The sequence below is a fragment of the Xylaria bambusicola genome (assembly GCF_022495145.1).
Source record: "Xylaria bambusicola strain CBS 139988 unplaced genomic scaffold F5B22scaffold_46, whole genome shotgun sequence".
NCBI classification, from domain to species: domain Eukaryota; kingdom Fungi; phylum Ascomycota; class Sordariomycetes; order Xylariales; family Xylariaceae; genus Xylaria; species Xylaria bambusicola.
Window position 1 is genome coordinate 216,766 of NW_025953599.1, and position 18,778 is coordinate 235,543.

Here is an 18,778-nt window from a genome sequence, read left to right on the forward strand (position 1 = left end):
AGTAGCATTAACGAGTGTACTTATTATGTACTGTATCCTGGAACATCCAAGACTGTGAAGAAGTTGGTTGTACAGCATATTTCAAGTGAGATGATTGTGTATCCTTCCCTAGGATATGCTAGTAATATGCATTCCATGAAGAAATCACCATCATCGTCCTCTTCTTCTGTCTACCCTTAAGGCCTTGGGTTGTTTGGATTGTGGTACCTACAAGCGCCACGCTAGAGTCCTATACTCCGTACTACAGGTACTACAGGGGGGGGTAGACACCTAGACAGCGCCCAGAAAGGGCACCTGGACGGCTACCAGGTAGGTACTAAGTGAAAGGTAGGTAGGTACCTAGGTACATATATGATAGGTACTAGCCGGCCTAATCAAGGAGGGACCCGAACGGCTTATCGCAGCAGGATTTCCTAATCCGTCGTCATTTCGTCTCGACCGTCGACGCCTGTTGGCTCCTGCGTCAAGGTCTTATCTGAGTCACACGGCCTTGGCCATTTGCGCGATACAGCCTCCAACCCACGTCTACGGCCCACGTCTACAGCCTACGACTGACTGTCCAGAGACTGTCCACGACCGCCGAACCCCCTTTGTCATTTGCCGCCCTCTACTTACTTACCTCTTACTTACTTACTTACTTACTTACTTAAGTGAGTGAGTGACTAACTGACTGACTGACTGTTCTGTCACCTTCCCTGATCCTAACCCTGACCCTGACCCTGATCATCATCGTGAATAAATACATACCTCCTACCTCCTACCCCTCTACCACTCACACTTGCTCTTTGCTCCGTTTGCCTCATTGACCTGACTCCATCTATCCAAACACCCACCTAAGCGCCTGTCTGACATCAGTGTCTCGAACAAAGCCACCCTCATCGCCTTGTCCTTCTCTTATCCTTCCCTCAATCAAAGCGGACAGACACTGTGCTTCCGTCACTTGACATTGTATACGTGCGCCGCCTGATTCCGAGATTGTCTTTCCATAGTACCGACTGTACCGACTGTATAGAGCCTGGACGTAGCTCCCTTCCTTAGTCCGTGCCTTGTTCACTCCAACAATTGCAGAGAACAAAGCCGCTTCCCCGGCCTCGCAGACAGCAACCGCCCAAACAAGCACAAGACTTGCCAAATCGCGCCTTGCCTAATCGTCATCGTCCACTTACCGCGTGATTCCCACCCAGTTTCTGTTGCCTCTCATCGCTTTCTCTTCCTTCCATCCTACTTGGAAATCCTCCTCTTCTCTCTCAAAAACCTACAGTCAACTTCCCGTTGACCCGTGTATCATTTGGAACACACACCGCGAACATAATATCCTCGTTTCCCCTCTCAAGGCTTTCCATCAGCCACCTGCTTCATCCAGAACTTGAGCAGTGAACTCTGTAGTACCGAACATCCTGCTGCCGTCCGCAGTCGTACTTGTTCTACACTGCGACTACCTCCGAAACCTTTTATTCATTCTCCCTATCCCACCATGGCTTTTGAACAGACCCGAGATCTGCGAAGCATCGCCCACGATTCGAAGCGAGTCAAGGACCACAACCACAAGTGGGAGCTAGGAACACGCGCTTCGCCTGGCGTTCGGATGGTGGGGATGAGCGATGAATTAACAGGGAGCGAGAGCCAACAGCAAAAGGTTCGACCCAAGCAGTTAGGAACGTGAGTGATCACCTCTTCTCAACATCGGATATTCCCCTAGATCGAATACTGACCAGATCGCAGCCGAAAGCACTTCCGCTCAGCAAACATGAACAAGCCAAACGTAGGCGGCTGGTACGATGGCTATCCCGCCAGTCACACGCGCGCCAAGTCAAACATCCTAGTCGAACTGCAAGACCCTTCCAACTTGTCTCGGTCACTACACGAGTTACTCCCATCCTCCTCTTCAGCCCTGCGACGACAGAGCGTGTCCGACAACTTCCTGTATAGCTTCGACAAGACGGAGAGCCCGGGACAGCCACTGTCACTCGATGTGTTCGTCAAGACAAACACGAAGGCGACGGAGAAGTTTGTGGAGAAAGAGTACGAGATTCTGGACTATAACGGAAACGCGGTCAAGGGCCGAAAGGCTCTCAAGGACCTGCACCGGGGCAGGACGGCGTCTCCATTACCAGAGCCCGAGCTTGTCGAAGATGAAGGTTTCGAACTTGTGTAAGCGGTCGATCGAATCGGTGGTTCTCAAATCGGAACGGCACGATCGCCTCGTCATTCTGACTTCACAGCATGCATCTTACTCATGGGTTCAATTGTATATCTCTCTATTTGGTTAGCGATCGGGATGGGGTCAGCTGGTTCTTTAGCGAAGCGCTTTGTTTTCTTCCGGCGCAGTTGACTGGGTGGGCTACTTGGTTATTGCCTCTTGACAACTCTGCGCTCTGGCTAGTTTTCTTTCACGCATTAGGATTTGGTCGTGTCTTTGAAGACGTTCTGATCGGAATCCCCTCTCACGGCGTCTTTTGACGACGACTATGTACGTCGTCGACCGTGAATTTTTATCATCGTTTATTGCATCCTATCTTGAACCTCGGGGGCTTCGATAGGTGGTGTTCAGCCTAACTCTGTTCCAGAAGAACGGGATGGAACGGAGTGAGGACGGCTCGGCGCATGGAAAGGGTTTTTGGGGGCTAGGGGGCTCCCTCTTTTTTTGTTCTGTTTACTGCGGTCCATACATAGGTGCGGATTAGAAGTCTTGTTGTTGGCCTAAGTAGATAAGATTTCGACTAGATCCTGCTTGTTCTAGTTTAGTAGTCGTATTGAATATTTATAATCCTCACTTGGTGTTCGTGCGCTCAAAGTGACTGCGAATATTAGAATCATTGCATCTTTTCGCAATGGTTTGTCCTCAATATGGGTAGTTCGATAGAAATGCTGGGAGCGGAGAGGCCTGGAGTTGAGGAGAAAGGGCGGTGGCCTTTGCGAATTTGGGAAATAAACTGGACTTGTTTGTGTGCGGGATTGTCTTGTCTTACATGGGTTGGTGTGGTCCGTGCGTCTTTCAGCTGTTCATCTGTAAGGTTGTGAAGACTTGGAGTAATACGATCGCTGCACCTGGATTATGAGAGGGATCAATGATATTTGATTGGTACAGAGAGGTAGGTTAAGTATGTGTGGAAGTATGTGAATATAATCTCAAGTAATGCAGTGCGCTACGTCTGCTTAAGTATTTACTATCAGGTATTGGGGCATTTTCTATGATTAGAGTGTGGTTTAGGTTCGGATATTTCATGTTCTCTACGCGATGAATAGAGCTTATTGATGGTATATGGTGATATGAAAAGGTATAGTCTTCCCTATGAGAGAGAAATAAAATGTAAGGGATAGATGTAACTACCTACATAGGACTAAATACTTTTGCGAGATGGTGATTTACCTGAGTTAAGTTAGGTTAAGTAGCGATGCTCCTGCGTGTCAAGAATTCGATTCGAATGGATATCAAACATATATGCTGGAAATCTACTATAATGCCTGCATTAAGTTTATGAAGATCTGTAGGTAGATACCTATGTTACCTAAGTCGATGTCTACCCCACGACTGGGTGGCCTAAGTGACGTCGCATGGATAAGACCCGATAAGCCCGTCCCTAAGTAGGTACTTGACTTGTTGCCTCTGATAAACAACAGAACCGTACCTAAACTTCGACCTCTTTCATCCCATCTCTCACCACAACTGGCGATTTCCCGATGCTGCGGGAAACTCTTGGATACTGCTCAGAACATGCCATTTCTTAGGCAGCATTTATAAAGCGGAAGCCTGAATCTCTCTGCCTTGGTCCTCGACATACACTGCTTTGCTTCGGCCTACATATACACACAGCATCTTCATCCAGACGGAATAAACAAACATAGAAAAGAAGAGCCTGCCAGTCCATCATTCACTATGAGTGAACTGCTTGATTACCTATTACACAATGACCCTAATTTCCGAAAGTAAGTATGACAGCTATCTTAGCTTCTATGGTAAATGAGAGGCGTTATTCTATCGTTCGCGCAATGTTTCACATACTCATCCCTTATTGGCAACAGAGCTCGTCTTCCCGCCCTCTACTCCGATTTCCGGCCCCAACGAACCCTGAACCCCGATGGCTTCCAAGCAAACGTATCCGCCTGGAAACGCGGCTTGTCCAACGCTGCGTTGGCCGGCCACACGCCGTCGAAATCACCCGCCCGAAACCACCTAACCCTCGAACTCGGCGATGCCCTGCTCCGCGCCCTTGAGAGCCCGCAGTTCGGCCGTCCGCTGGCGTTGGGCACGGTCCTACAGGAGGCTCTTGCGAGCCAAGAAATGCTTCCACTACCGCAGTTCATGAAGGCGACGCAGAGCATATACCATAAATCATGGGGACAGATACCCTTCGCTGTGGCGGGGTGGGCCTTACGGCAGATCGGCTTGACAGGTGGACCGAGCGACAGTATGCCCAAAGGGCAGGTGGTGGTCGTTCTTCAGAATCTCGAAGTCATCGCGAAAGCATTCTCGGACGCAACGGCGGACCGGATAGCGCCGTTCGAGCGGATCTTCTCGCGGAAGCATTTCCGGCGGACATTCGAGGCGAACTTGTTAAACGGGCAGAGGCTATCGGACAACGACTTCGACGTGCTCATCAAGTTTCTCTCGAGAGATAAAGAAGTGCTCGCGACGGACGGCAACACGATTAAGATTCGAGAGCGTGGCGAGACGGCGTCCATATCAGATGAGGACTCCGCCATCGCGTCTCTGAAGGAGCTCATAGAGGAACTGACGCACCAGACCAAGGCGTTAAGTCGGCGTGTCGAAGAGCAAAGCCAGGCCGCGATGGACGCGGTTCGTAGAAAGGACCGCGTCTCGGCGCTCGCGACGCTCAAATCGAAAAAACTAGCAGAGAACAACCTGAAAACACGCTATGCGACGCTGAACCAGCTCGAAGACGTGGCCGCCAAGATCCAACAGGCAGCCGACAACGTCCAGCTCGTCCGGGTCATGCAGTCCAGCACCGGCGCGCTCCGCAGCCTCAACGCACAGGTCGGCGGCGCAGACAGAGTCGACGCCGTCTTGGATGACTTGCGGGAGCAGATGGGTGAGGTCGACGAGGTGGGCAATGTGATTGCCGAAGTCGGCGCCGGCGCCGGCGTGGTGATTGATGAAAGCGAAGTCGACAACGAGCTTGAGAGCATGCTCGAGGAGGAGCGCGAGAAAGAACGGGAGAAGGAGGCGGACGAGACGAGACGACGACTGGCCGAGCTCGAGAAACTCGGTCCGACTCCCGTCGCGGACGGCAGGCCGGTGTCTCCGGCTACGGCGGCGGCGGATGCGCTGGGCGGGATGCATTTAGATAATACCCGCAATGAGTCGTCCAGAGAACAAGAGAAGGAGAAGGAGATGGTTCCGGCAGAGTAGATAATCGATCATATCATATCGGATGATTGTACAGACTTTTCTGCTCGTACGACGAATCTACTTAATCTGAATGAAATAATATCCCCGTGTGCGTGTATACATACATGCATACATACAAATATACATACACACGAGTATATTCCTCTTCTATACCACCGAAATTTCACGTGAGATGATTGTAGGGTGTTTTACCTACGTAAGTATTAAGTTTGTAATATTTATCATCAGATGAAAAAATGAAGTCTCTTATATAGATGCCGCTGATCCGCTTGCCATCTCCCCTCCTTCTAAGCGCCTCATGGTCGGCGGATCGTCTACGATTTCAAGGACCGGCTTCTCGGCTGTATCTAGCCTTATCGGCGGTGCATCCGGCTCTTCTATCGTCTTTACTACTGTCGTGCTAGATTCATCTGGAGCTGATGTCCTATTGATCGGATTATTTTCTTTCCTGTTCACCTCGTCCGGTTTGGATTTACTCTGGGCCTGTGCCCGCGTGCGCCGCGCATTGGCTATTAAATCCCGGAAGGAGTCTCCGTTATTCGCGGCCCAGGCCGCGCTGTCGAAATCCTTGTCCCGGATCTGTGCACCCATGGCTGCGGACCGGGACGTCGTCGGCGCTCGCGAGCCCAGCGTGCGCTCCCAGACGTCGAGGTCGTGGAGTAAATCTGCGCGTCGCCGCGGCCGCTGACTGTCGCAGTTTGCGTTCCAGATCATGACCCATTCGCGGTGGCGCCGCTCTAGCATGCCTCTGTTCCCGCTCGTCGAGAGGCCTAGATCTGCAAGTTCCTTGCGCAGCTGTGTGTCTCTGAGCATGGAGTAGTTCAGCGCCGGGATGCGCTCGGGAGGTGGCTTGGTGGATAATGAGGTGGATGCGAAGGCCCCGGTTATACTCGTTGGTTTAGCTGGAATGCGCCGTGTTGGAGGAGTCGGGGCTGGTTGTGGTTGTGGCTCGCCTGGACATGTCGTGTCGATGTGTTTGTCTACTAGGATTGCTTTCATGCGCCTCCAGCAGATCGGACAGGCGACGAGGCCGTCATCAGGCTCGGGCTCGGGTTGCTCGGGCTCGGGATCTGGGATATGGGATTCCTGGCGCGCTATCTCGGCGGTGGCGGCCATGCTGCGAGTCTTGCTGAGACGCGCCGAGGAACGCAGCCTCTTGCTCGAGCGTTGGCTGCTCGGTGTCATGTCTTCTTCTTCTCCTCCATCTTCTATAGCCACCATGTCGTCTGCCTTTCGCTTCGACATGTCTTCTCTCGGCGGCGGTCTCGTCGCAAAGTCGAGAACGGCAGACCGAGTCTGTGTGAAGGCGGCGACGACTTCCTCCATGGACCAATTACTTCGCAGCTTCATCTCCTGCTCGGAGGCGCGGCATAACGGACATTTCCCTGCGGTAGAGAGGGCACGACGGATGCACAGGGAGCAGAAGGTGTGGTTGCATGATGTGAGCATGGGTGTTTTATAGAAATCCTTGCAGACCTGGCAGCGGAGGGCGGCCTCAACGGCGGAGAGACCTGAGAGTGGTGTCGATAGCCAATCTGTCGAGTCGGCGACGCTGTTGAAGTCGTCGGTATTCATTGTGGGCGTTGTGTAGTGTATATGGTCTTTGGTTGAGGAGAGCTCGTGAAGGGTCTTTCTAGATGTGAGGAGGACGGAGGCGCATTGTTCTCCCGATCAGCTCTGGTACGCTGCTGTCTATCGCCTTCAGCATCAAGACACGCCGACACTCTTTTCGCTTTTGTAAATTCGTATGTATCAAGCCGAGATCAACCAAGTACACCGATTACACAAACAGGCGTCAGTTACGAATGTCTCGAATGGAATCATCCACAGCAAGGCAGACGTTCCCAGGTTGTGGTGGCGCTCTACAGCTCCAGTGCAATTAAGACAGGCACGTCTTTTAGATCTAGAACGCGGTTGCCAGGCACAAAGTAAGTACAGCATGTAAGTCAATGTTACTTTCTCATACAAATTTGCAGAGACGGTACTTTCTGGCTTCACGCATAGCCCCCACCACTTAACGCGTCTCTTGCACCCCCCCTGTCTGGCCCCCTGCAATGCTGTATAATCCCTGTAACGCGCTCACTGACCTCACGGATTTGATCCATGTTTCTCATCTGCCGTTGAGCTTGGGAACGAACCTCTTACTCTCTATTTCCCATTGTCTGAGCCATTTTCGCTCTACTTTCTTTCTACCTGGTGAACAGGTGTTCAAGTGGTTGCGTCTTCGAAAATGGAGGACTACAAACAGTATCTGGCTCAGAAGATTCTGACCGAGGATCAGGTCGTACGTCGAACCTTCAATTACCCAACTCTTGCCATAATATTCAATCAATGCTAACCTCTTTTTCTAGGTCACATATCGGTTGCTAAGCCGGGCTCTAAAGGTTCATGTGAATGCGGCAAAAGAGTATGCTTCTCATATAATGGACATGGTCGTATAGATGGAACTGGACGCTGATAAATGGCAGAATGCTATATGACTTCCACAAGCGGCAGAACGATAAACGACCTGACTCGTTGCATGCGACTTATATAATCTATGGCACCAAGAGTCGCCCGGTATCCCAAGACGAAGATGTCGAGATGACCGACTCTCAGGCGTCTGAAGCCGCGGACGCACCGTATTCTGATCTAGTACCCACCTTCACCCTCTCCTTGGTGAGACAGGAACAGCTTCAAGGTGGGTTCGGGCACCTTCTCAACAGACTTAGCAGCAATACAGGTGAAGACTGATTGATTATGTAGAGACATTGTCACAGTACACTGAGGTTACTTCTCTTCACATCTATAGCCTAGCGCCACATCCACTAAAGGACCTACAACTCCTTACCGATGTGACGCGACAAGTCCAAGAAACTTCTATAGCGGATGGTATCCCCAATCCTAGCAAGGTGTATGGCACCATAGCCAACAAGAACGTGCGTAAGAGGAAGCGCCAAGGCAAGCCAATCCCGGCAGCAAGCAAGCCCAAGCCTGAAGTCGAACAAAAAGCGCCTGTCAAGCAGGAAGCAAAGCCCACGCCAGCTGCAGCTGCAAAGGAAGAGCCCAAGGAAGTTGCTAAATCTGCTACTGCGTCTACTACCGCAAAGAAGCCCACGCCCGCGGCCTCCTTGAAACGTCAAGGATCTTCGGGTATCGGGCAGATGTTTGCTAAAGCAGCCGCCAAACCTAAGAAACCAGCACCACCAAAAGTTGCTGCTGAGGACAACCAAGCTACAGGGGCCCTGTCAGACGATGGAGAAGATGACGCAGAGCCCATGTCAGGCGTCAAGAGCGAAGACAACAAAGAAAGCAGCAGTGCTCGACAGGCGCGTAAAGACCGCCAGGCCGAACTCCAGCGCATGATGGAAGAAAGCGACGAAGAAGAAGAAGAAGAAGCCGAAGCCGAAGCCGAAAAGGAGGACCCGATGGACGAAGAACCACCACCACCTGAACCAGAAACTGAGACAAAGACAGAAGAACAGGAACCGGCCGAAGTAGTCTCGAGCACGACTGGTGGCCGCCGGCGGGGACGGCGCCGCGTCATGCGCAAGAAGCAGATCTTGGACGAGAAGGGGTATCTCGTCACCATGCAGGAGGCGGGCTGGGAGTCCTTCTCCGAAGACGAAGCGCCACCGCCACCCCCTAAGGCCAAGCCACAAGAGCAGAAGAGCGTCAAGGCGGAACCGTCTACGACGACAAAGTCGAAGAAGGGCGGCGCTGCTGGGAAAGGGGGCCAGGGGAATATTATGTCTTTTTTCTCGAAGAAGTGAGACGGTGAATGGTGCTACGCGAGAAGGGAGAGCGAGTGATTGTAAGGGCGTGTGGATGTGTATTCAAAGCGTTGTGTTGATATGTCATTACACAACAGTACTGATGCATTTGAGATATTCAGAAGAACAAATTGCCAGGCTTGTGCTCGAATAATTGGTGCTATAACCTTGAAAATATCATTCATGTATCACGATTCATGGAAGCAAGTAAATAAGAACCCGAGCAGGGAGAGAAGATCCTGTCCAAATATATAGATGTATTCTCTCCGACATATTCGAATTCAATACCACGGAGTAGACGTGATAACATATTAATATCCGCATCATCGCTAAATGACATCCAGCATCCCTTCACCTAGCTAGCCCACTTACTCAGCACGTCTTCGCCAACCCAGCCGCGTCGAGCAAGACATCCAGAGCCCGAAGCAATTTCTCATCTTCGTACCTAAGACACAACCGAGACAATTAGCTTTCTGCTAGCAAAGGATCTGCTCACGGGAACCTCTATATAATGCAATATAAATTCGGGGGAATATGTAAACGAGTTCAAACAAAAACAATGAAATGAAACCAAAAAATAAAAATAAAAAAAGAAACTCACATCCGCCCAACGAGCTGCAACGACACAGGCGCGCCATCATATCCTTGAACGCCATTGTCCTTCCACAAGCCATAATTATACGCATCAGCTTCGCTCAAGGGCTTGTAATCGGCCGGGTATTCGTGCGTGCCGAGATCTTCTGCCCCTACTCTTACTCCTGGAGTATCACGCCCGACTTTGGCGCCCGTGGGGAATACGATGGCTGGGTAATTGAGGAGATTCCACTGTTGTTGGTGTATTGTTTAGTACGTACATTATATCTATATGAGAAGAAGGAAAGAATGTCTGCCTTTCATAGGAATGAAGTGGTTAGTTACCTGTGCTGTGTATCCCCAGTATCGAGAGGTATCGAGTTTAGGCGCGACGCCTGGGCCGACTATTTTGAATTTGAGGTCAGTTAATGGTTTTCATGGGCTGGAACTTTGGAGAGAGGGGGGAAAGTGAGGATTTGCGGAGGTGGAGGGAGTAGAGAATATCTGGGCAGGTGACTCTTTCTCATGAATTATGTGGAAGAATCGCATGTTACTGTAGTAGACGAACCTGGACACAGAATGACATCGACGCCTTGCTCGTTCCAGAGGGCGGCGTATGAAGCCCTATAGGCATCGCGCTCTTGATGTGCTTTCCAGAGAGTTGGAATCCTATGATATATTTCGTCACAAGTGAGTTCGCTAATTCTGAATGCAGCATCATATATGAGAATTATATAAAAGGCGTGTGTGAAACTCACGTGTGTTCCCGCACGTGTGGATTCTCTTCTAGAATCCATTTTGATAGGGGTCGAAAGGGTTCCCCGGAAGCGTTGACGGCGGCCTTTTCTTCCGCGCCTCCGTCGCAGAAATATAGCTTTGCCTAGACCACAACGATATCAGCTAGATAGACTCTTGATGTCTGAAGCCTCGAGCTTCTAGAAAGAAGAATATCGGTCAATAACCTGACACGAATGGGGGCTAAGGACGTACGATAATCTCCCACGCCAAATCATGCTTGTAGCACTGCCAGTCTACGACTTCTATCTCGTCGCTACCCCGTAACTTCTCGACGACTTGCGACAGGGCAGCCGCAACAGGAGGGTGAGGCCTCACGACGCCGTCATCCCATATGACTCCGACCCTCAGCTTGGCCCCATTTCCAGCCCTTGGTTTGACCTCGTCCTTCCACGGAATCGGGATCAGACTGGGCTCCTTAAGCCACGGGCTCGCGTGCAAAATCGTACGGACGAAGAGCAAGACACCCTCAAGACTCGTGCATAGCGGCCCAATAGTCGGAAGAATATGGTCGGCACCCGCCATCGTGAGGGCCCATCCGCCCACAGGGAGTCGCAGCGCCGTGGGTTTGAATCCGAAGACGCCGTTATTAGCGGCCGGGGACCGTATCGATCCGCCTATATCCGTTCCGATGCCTAGCACAGAGCCCCGGAGACCTACCAATGCGCCTTCGCCGCCGGACGACCCACCGGCCGTGAGGGTTGTGTTGTAAGGATTTACCGTGGCACTAAGTGGACGGGAAGAAAACAGGGCATAGAGTCAGCAGGGATAGACACTTTGGGCAGTAAACTCTTTATCATCTACACTAGTTATCTCGCAAGACTGTCGGCGCTTCACAGCAAAAGTTAAAAGATGAAGAAAAAAGACAGCCTAAAGAACTCCTAGAACTTACCCGTACAGATTATTGCTCGTCTCGAGATGCATAAGCGTCTGGGGCTGCGTAGTCCGTACATAAAACACGGCACCCGCAGCCCAGAGGATCTGCAAGATATGCGCGTCCTCCTCGGCGACCCTGCCCACCCAGCCGACGAAACCGGCGTTTGAATCGAGGCCTTTCATCATGATGTGCTCCTTGACACTGATCGGGACGCCATGCAGTGGACCAATAGGTTTCCCCGTGGCAGCAAGATGGTCGTCTAGCTCGGCTGCTCTCTTAAGGGCCTGTTCAGGGAGCAGCTCCGTCACGCAGTTCGCGAGCTGCTGTGCTAGAGCGGCTCGCCGCATGAAGGCTTGGACGACTGTTTTTGCGCTCCATTGACCTGAAGCAAGCATCGGGACCAAGTCCTCTACGTTCTTCTCTGTGATTTCTACATCCTGGGCTGCGAGTACGGATCTGGGGATAGCTGATGTATCAACTGGTATGCTGCCTGTCGGTAGATTAAGGGGGGATGGTTTAAACGATGCTAAACTGATGTCACGATGCCGCTGCCGATCTGCGGCTACCTCCTCCCAGGTTGCACCAGAAGCTGTTGTTATAGTGGCTGGCATGGTGAAGCTACGATTCCACAAAAGAGTATAGATATTGACTTGGGGTCGTATAATCTATCAGGAAGGGGCGGCATCAAAACTCAGGCACGCCGATTCTCTAAGATACATGCGGATCATATCGATTTAAACTGAGCACATAGCGGGGAAACCGGTGTGACTGCGTGAACCGGCGAGCGAGGTGCGAGCGTGACAATGCATGTGCATGTCTTGAGATTGGGCTCTTCCGATTGCAGAGTACGATACCGTGGGGGTCAATGATAGCCGCCGCTGTGTTCGCATTGGCGTGTGAATTCCAAGCCTTATCTTTCGAAAACAGCGCTCTCCAATAATCCTTTTGCTGCCATGTCCTGGAATTGCGGGCACCATGCCATGCTTTAGCCCGCTCCACTAGAACAGATTGTCCATATGAGTTCTATGAGACATGGTCATAGACTAGCCTCGTTATGTAATGCATAGTATTATTGAAGCCTCTGCGCCGTTCTTCTCGATGGTCATGGGCGTCTTCATATCTGAGAATCTGAGGTAGCCGTCGTTGCTCAAAAGGGAGTACGGGTGAATTGCTCAAACTAGGTCTAATGTTTAGGAATCCCAAGCCTGCCCGCAAGCTTACGGCCGTCCCCGTAGCGTCATTAGTTTGATTATATCAAACAGACCTCCTTCAAGTGAAGACGTCTCCTTGCACTTAGTGCTATTGGGGCTTTTGATTCTGGTTAAAGTTCATACTATAGCCACCTGTTTTCTCGTCTTTAACCATTTGGAAGTTATCGGTACTCAGGCCAAAGGGTTTCAATATACCGTTACCGAGCTACAGATTTGATTAGTTACCAGAGTTGCTCCGTCTAGATAAACTGCTAGAAACTTGGAAGAAAACAAGAATACTCACGTCCTTGAGCTTACCCCACATCTCGCTCATTTCTTTCTCTTGAGCCGCCTTGACCCTTGCTGGGAGAGCTCGTAGCTGGGTTCTGACGATCTTCTCGTCTGCGCTGCTTAATCCCGACATAGTGGAAAGAGTTTTATAATCCTCCTCGGCACCAGAAAGATTGGACCAGCCCCCAAGCTCGCTCCTCGCCCGAGCGCGGCGCATCAGAGCTTTCGCCCTTATCCTTAGGATATCATCCTGTCGCTTGCGAGCCGTCTTTTGAGCATCCGTTTCCTTTCCAATAGCTGGCGCACTTTTCTGGGCGCCAGCACTGACAATCTCCTCTTCCGGCTCGTCCTCTTCGACATGTTCTTGGGCTTCCTCGCCCGACTTCTTGGCATCTTCAAGCGCGGCTTTCTCAGAGCGACTTAGGCTCTCTAGGGCGTCAGTAGCGGTTTGTATCGCCTCCTTGTATTGCTCGAGTTTGAGGTGGCAGGCGGCAATGTTGGACTTCAACACAGCAAGCTCGTAGTCGAGATAATGAGGGCAAATGGCGGAGGCCTCTTCGTATTTATTGATAGCATTTTCGTATTTAGCGGATGAGAAGAGAGCATTCGCTTCGGACTTCTTCTCATTAGATTCACTGACGAGGCTCTGTGCAAATGGCGGGAGCAGTTAGCACGAGAGAGGCGATCGAAGGGCGGGTTTGGTCTGTGTACATGCCGCTTCTTCCTCTGGAGGGAATCTTGGAGGCAATGTCGAGTCTTCGTCATCTCCGTCAGGCACAGCCTCGCTCCGGCTAGGATCTGTGTTGGATGGTTCCATCTGCGTGTTACTAGTGACTTTAGGTACAGAATTAATTTGCTGTCGTCGTCGTCGCTGGGTAGGTAAAGGTAAGCAAAGATAGACACAATATTGGCAGCAAGAGTTGCTGCTCCATTGCGGGTAGGTGCCTGCACATCGTTACTGCACCTACCACTGTACTTACAGTAGGTAGGTAACTAACTGCCCACCTGGAGTTAGAATTAGGTAGGTACAGCGCTAAAGGCATCTAACGGTAAGCTGGGGCAGCTGGGAGCTTGGGGCTTATCGGTTTATCGATCGCGGCCCAGTCATCGCTAACTCTTGCCTATACTGAACGGGCAGGTGGGGTTTTGTATCACCGGCGGGGTGTTTGTGCTTGTCTTAGACAAGTGCCCCTCCATCAAATAAGACGGCATCGTGAGAAATCACTAGATGGAAATTTTCTAGAAAGTTATACAAGGCGGGAAAAGTTGCTGAGCACACCCACAGAACACAAAAATATTATAAGCCACCTCCCCGAATACTCGAAAACAAGCACCAAGTTGTACCTCCTCATCTCAAGATAGTTGTGTCATCTAAACACGGCTACTTGTAACATCCTTTCTCGGCGTCGTCAATTTCATCTGTGACGATGGCCCCTCGCGCTGAGTAAGTGATTTGGTGTTATTATGGTTGTCTATCGTTTTCATCAGATGGCTGAGAATAGCACGATCCGAGCTGATGTGATGGCTACTATAGCTTCCCGCCTGTGCGGGCATGCCTCTTTGATATGGATGGCCTACTACTTGACACCGAAGATATCTACACTTCGTGCCTCAACATCATACTCGAGAAGTACGGGCGACCAAATCTTCCCTGGTCAATCAAGGCACGTCTCCAAGGACGACCCGGACCCGATGCCAACGCTCTTCTTCACGAGTGGGCCAAGCTACCTATTTCTGAGGCGGAATACTTGGTCCAGTACTCTGCTTTACAACTGAAGCACTTCCCGGAGGCTAAACCACTACCGGGTGTCGAGGAGCTTCTGGCCAACCTGGACCAAACTCGTTGCTTCGAGAAGCCGAATGCTCAAGGGCCGGGCCACCGAGTCCACATCGCGCTTGCCACTAGCAGCAACTCTGCAAACTTTGCTGTGAAGACAACGAACTGGACCGAGCTGTTTTCTGTCTTCGAGTCTCATCGCCGCGTTCTTGGTGATGACCCCCGCATCGAGCGCGGTCGCGGAAAACCAATGCCCGATATCTACCTCCTAGCTCTCAAGACTATCAACGACAGCCTGCCTGAGGGAGAGACGCCCATCAAGCCAGAAGAATGCCTAGTCTTTGAAGATAGCGTACCAGGTGTGGAGGCTGGCCGGAGAGCCGGCATGCGTGTTGTGTGGGCTCCGCATCCTATGCTGAAAAAAGAGTACGAAGGTCGCGAGAAAGATATACTGGCAGGACGTATGGGGGAGGCAGGCTCGGTCGACCTTCATCAACTCGGCCAACATGACGATGGTTGGGCCGATTACTATCCGGACCTCACAAATTTCCCATATGACAAGTATGGAATCGTTGTGCCTCCCACCGAGTTAAATTAGACCCTCAATGAAAAAAAGACACCGAGTAGACCGTACTCCAATCCCCCCGATATGCCGCAGTCAATCCGTCGAACGGCGAATAGCATGACCTAGATATTAGATGGAATTTCTACCTCGGAAGCAAGCCAGCCAAGGCGAAAGGGTTGCCATGGTATAGATGGGTTCTAGATAATGGCGTTGATGAGCGCAGATCTGATTAAGCGGCTAGTGCCGGTGCATTTCGTTGTTTTTAGAAGCAATTACAAGCCTCAATAAATGTCCCAAAGACTAATTTTGCCGTCCTTGCTTCCGGCGGCTAGCCAGTGTGCTTCTTTCGCCATTTTAATCCTCCTATCCTTGACACTGAGTTCTCCGAGGCCAATACCAGTAGTCACACTTCTCTCTTCGTTCTCCACGGCAATCGTGTCTTCTGAAGATCTGGCCGGTTCTTGAACTTCGGCCTTTGTATGGTTATCGTTGGGATCATCAGAGCCACTTTCGCTTTTACTAGCTTCTAGTGTAGAGAAAGCAGCAGCGTAGCAACCTACATTGTGCCACTTGAGCACAGCCAACTCGGTCATAGTTTTAGCTGAGTACACGCGGACCTTCGAGTCCCAGCCCGCCGTGGCAAAGATTCGCCCGTCTGAGCGGACCTGCAGACCTTGTTGTCCCGAGTGTTTGGTGTTAATTACTTTCAATGGTGAAGTTTCGATATTTACTGCCTTCTTTTTCGGAAGGCCACGTGGTAGAGACGCAGTGTCTGGCGTAGACATGGCTGCAAGACCTGCCGATAGGCCAGACAGCTGCTGCTTCGATTCTTCTACCCCTTTACTATCGTCACTGGGCGTAACTACCTTCTCTGAGACAGGAACAAGGGGAGTGGCGGGATTGGCGTGTGGAATTGGATGTTTTGCAATGATAGCATCAGCCCCCGAAGTAAGAAAGTATTCCTTCTCGGGGTCGCAATCAAGTGACAGGATCGGCTGGCTATGTGCCTGATACTTGTAAAGGATGTCCCAAGCTCCTTTATGCCTGCGCCGCGCCACGACAGCAAGACCGTTCTCATAGCCGGCTAGAAGGAACAGGAATTCATGGCGCCAGAAAAGAGAGAGAGCCATTACCATACCTTTCTTCTCTGTTTTACTCCCCAAATGCACAGTACTCAGCCGAGTCTGGCTTGGCAGATGGAAGATGTCGACCTATAGCTATGGTTAGTTAAAGAGGCGTGGTGATTGTCTCTCTATGGGGTACACTGAACTTACGGCTTCTGTTGCAAGTGTGTTGGGCACTGCAAGTAGCAATTCGTCGGAAACGGCGAGATCGGTGCCTGGCTTGGGCGAACATTGTGCAAAAGAACAGAAATTCATAGTATTGACCTCTAAAATATGTAGTATCCATGGCTGTGGACGTTCGGGCGCAGACTCATCGAGAGGAAGATCCGTGCTCAAATTCTCTTCATCCGCAGTAGTAATTTTCCAGACGATCAGACGATTGTCTCTTCCTTCCCTAGAGAAAAAAGATGATGAGTTTCAATGTTCTTCCTGATCCCCTAGACTTGTCGTCACCGTGGGCGGAATTGCCGAGCGGGGAAACCTACGTTACGAGCTTATCGTCGCCCCATCCAGAAATGCCCAATATAGCCGCCGTATGGGCACGCCACACGGCCCGAGGCCTCATAATTGTAAGATCCCATAACACTACGAAGCCATCTGCGTCACCAGACGCAAGACGCTTGTTGTTTCTGACGAAAGTAGTGGCGTGGACTTGGGTGCGATGGCCCCGAAGCACCGACTTCGGTTGTGCTGCTGGCTGCTGGGACATTCTGGACCAATGCCCGCTCCTGCGTAGTTTAGACTGATCTATGTCGGAAATGGTGTCTGTAGACACTTGATTGGCTTTAGCACTCAATAGTCGTCGGCTTAAGCTCGCCAGAACACTATGAAGCTATCACCATGTGTGGCTGCTTACGGGTGTTTCTCGATTGCGGAGAGCATTCGCCAAAAGTTGCCACGGTTGAGGGCCTTCTCTGCTTGGCCGTTTCTTGCTTTCCAGGGAATGGGGCTGACCGCATGTGGTCAAGATGCCAGATCGACGAATCGGAAGGGTTCCTTTGCACCGGTATTTGCTCTCCGCTGCACTACCATATCTCACTGTACTACTTACAGTTAGGTAAAGCACTCCATAATGTATGTACTACAGTCAGTACGTAGTAAAACTTACTCTAGAAGTAAAGGTGCTGAGTGAGGTACACGTACCGTAGGTAGGTAGGTAGGCGTCTGGTAGGCGGTTGAAGCATCAGTGGCGCCATCCTACATGCCTCCAACGCCTACTTAAGCTGTTGTGCTGACACCACTATGCGAGTCGTCCTGCTGCATATCAAATACCACCTCGTAAACGATCCCATTTGCGCGTTTCGTTGCCTGAAGTTTCAATGGCTTCACCTGAGAAACACGGAGCGCATGTTGCACTGCGTCTTGGCTCGAAGCCGATTATCGTGCCCCGCTCTTGGCATGTCCCTACTCTGCCCTACCTACATACTTAGTATGAGTAGAGTACGGGGCAATAATAATACCTATTAAGTATAATAGCTTTTACATGTACAATCGGACTGATGCGGAAAAGCAGGCACAAGTCTAGTCGACTAGTGTCCAATACTACGGTAAGCCTCCTACATACCTAGATAGGTTTCTGGTTCAGGTCAGAGTCTAGTCTGCCTGGGGACTCCAGGTGCTCTGGTGTTCCCGGAATCCTACCGCCCTTGGCAAAAGACCCCTACCCACCCACTTATATACTTACAAGTACGATGGATACATACCTACCGGTAGTGAGTTATGTTACGTTAACTGATTCGCAAGTTCATCCCATTTGGGATACCTATGCGGCCAAAGTCGGCCGGGTTCGGAACCGGGGCATGGCAGTTAGGGCGAGAGGGAAGGGAAGAGGGTTTTGTGCCGCCGATTATTCGCTGTCGGAACGGCTGATGGGAATATTTTATAGCATCTCGGAGGGAAGGGGGGAGGGAAATCTATGTACATAGTAACTACAGTACCTACTACCCCGTGCTTACTTGATAAGCGCACATAATAATAATCTAGATACCCGCCACTGCCGCCGCTCTGCACCCCTGCGATCGGGTGCTGACATTAGCAAGCTGGAAGCTAAAGGCCCTTGGCCGCTAAGTCTAGGTGGCCTAATAACTTCTTGGGCAGATCAGACATGTGATTGTAGGTACACTAGGTATGTAGTAGGCGGATCATCTTATTACATACAGTAGGTAGTACACGTCAAGACTTGGCTCTGTCGACTCATTGTAAATTCCCGCTCGTGGTTGCTATTTGCATCGGAAGGTGACGTCGGAAGGAGCCTCAAAGTTCCAAGGTTGTTGGTGGGTAGAGGTAGGCATCGTTACCTGCCCTCGCCTGCCACCTACGAAGTATTGATCTGCTGCCGGGATGGACAGGAAACAAATGCTCAGCCATCGGCTGCGTGCTAACCGGCAACGACGCCGCCCTCGGTCCCCTTTCTTCTTCCCCTTCCTGCTCTCATTGAACGAAAGCCCAAGGCCGAGGACATCA

At 51.1% G+C, this 18,778-nt stretch overlaps 8 protein-coding genes across 8 annotated transcripts; 4 read left to right on the forward strand and 4 right to left on the reverse strand.

The window, feature by feature from the left end:
- The first annotated feature begins 827 nt into the window (after nucleotides 1–827).
- F5B22DRAFT_387331 (uncharacterized protein) lies at nucleotides 828–2,501 on the forward strand. Its single transcript, XM_047971364.1, has 2 exons — nucleotides 828–1,659; nucleotides 1,723–2,501. The coding sequence occupies exons 1-2, from the start codon at nucleotides 1,475–1,477 to the stop codon at nucleotides 2,153–2,155; spliced, it is 618 nt and encodes a 205-aa protein (XP_047827652.1). The 5' UTR covers nucleotides 828–1,474; the 3' UTR covers nucleotides 2,156–2,501.
- Nucleotides 2,502–3,433: 932 nt separating this feature from the next.
- Nucleotides 3,434–5,787, forward strand: F5B22DRAFT_387394 (Snf7-domain-containing protein). The gene is made up of 2 exons (XM_047971367.1): nucleotides 3,434–3,927; nucleotides 4,024–5,787. The coding sequence occupies exons 1-2, from the start codon at nucleotides 3,878–3,880 to the stop codon at nucleotides 5,369–5,371; spliced, it is 1,398 nt and encodes a 465-aa protein (XP_047827653.1). The 5' UTR covers nucleotides 3,434–3,877; the 3' UTR covers nucleotides 5,372–5,787.
- F5B22DRAFT_387534 (uncharacterized protein) lies at nucleotides 5,495–7,266 on the reverse strand. The gene has a single exon (XM_047971372.1). It carries the CDS (start codon nucleotides 6,944–6,946, stop codon nucleotides 5,618–5,620), a length of 1,329 nt encoding a protein of 442 aa, XP_047827654.1. The 5' UTR covers nucleotides 6,947–7,266; the 3' UTR covers nucleotides 5,495–5,617.
- A 193-nt stretch (nucleotides 7,267–7,459) lies between these two features.
- F5B22DRAFT_387445 (DNA polymerase subunit Cdc27) lies at nucleotides 7,460–9,482 on the forward strand. Its single transcript, XM_047971368.1, has 4 exons — nucleotides 7,460–7,655; nucleotides 7,723–7,778; nucleotides 7,840–8,051; nucleotides 8,117–9,482. Exons 1-4 carry the CDS (start codon nucleotides 7,602–7,604, stop codon nucleotides 9,121–9,123), a joined length of 1,329 nt encoding a protein of 442 aa, XP_047827655.1. The 5' UTR covers nucleotides 7,460–7,601; the 3' UTR covers nucleotides 9,124–9,482.
- Nucleotides 9,402–12,323, reverse strand: F5B22DRAFT_387377 (amidase signature domain-containing protein). The gene is made up of 7 exons (XM_047971366.1): nucleotides 11,384–12,323; nucleotides 10,687–11,218; nucleotides 10,455–10,576; nucleotides 10,265–10,365; nucleotides 10,042–10,100; nucleotides 9,725–9,948; nucleotides 9,402–9,568 (listed from the first exon to the last, which is right to left on the reverse strand). The coding sequence occupies exons 1-7, from the start codon at nucleotides 11,977–11,979 to the stop codon at nucleotides 9,496–9,498; spliced, it is 1,707 nt and encodes a 568-aa protein (XP_047827656.1). The 5' UTR covers nucleotides 11,980–12,323; the 3' UTR covers nucleotides 9,402–9,495.
- On the reverse strand, nucleotides 12,324–14,040 carry F5B22DRAFT_387466 (uncharacterized protein). The gene is made up of 3 exons (XM_047971371.1): nucleotides 13,565–14,040; nucleotides 12,863–13,495; nucleotides 12,324–12,784 (listed from the first exon to the last, which is right to left on the reverse strand). The coding sequence occupies exons 1-3, from the start codon at nucleotides 13,664–13,666 to the stop codon at nucleotides 12,668–12,670; spliced, it is 852 nt and encodes a 283-aa protein (XP_047827657.1). The 5' UTR covers nucleotides 13,667–14,040; the 3' UTR covers nucleotides 12,324–12,667.
- Nucleotides 13,946–15,348, forward strand: F5B22DRAFT_387451 (HAD-like domain-containing protein). Its single transcript, XM_047971369.1, has 2 exons — nucleotides 13,946–14,293; nucleotides 14,384–15,348. The coding sequence occupies exons 1-2, from the start codon at nucleotides 14,277–14,279 to the stop codon at nucleotides 15,222–15,224; spliced, it is 858 nt and encodes a 285-aa protein (XP_047827658.1). The 5' UTR covers nucleotides 13,946–14,276; the 3' UTR covers nucleotides 15,225–15,348.
- Nucleotides 15,349–17,290, reverse strand: F5B22DRAFT_387359 (WD repeat-containing protein). Its single transcript, XM_047971365.1, has 3 exons — nucleotides 16,801–17,290; nucleotides 16,466–16,709; nucleotides 15,349–16,402 (listed from the first exon to the last, which is right to left on the reverse strand). Exons 1-3 carry the CDS (start codon nucleotides 17,022–17,024, stop codon nucleotides 15,473–15,475), a joined length of 1,398 nt encoding a protein of 465 aa, XP_047827659.1. The 5' UTR covers nucleotides 17,025–17,290; the 3' UTR covers nucleotides 15,349–15,472.
- Between the last annotated feature and the right edge of the window lie 1,488 nt (nucleotides 17,291–18,778).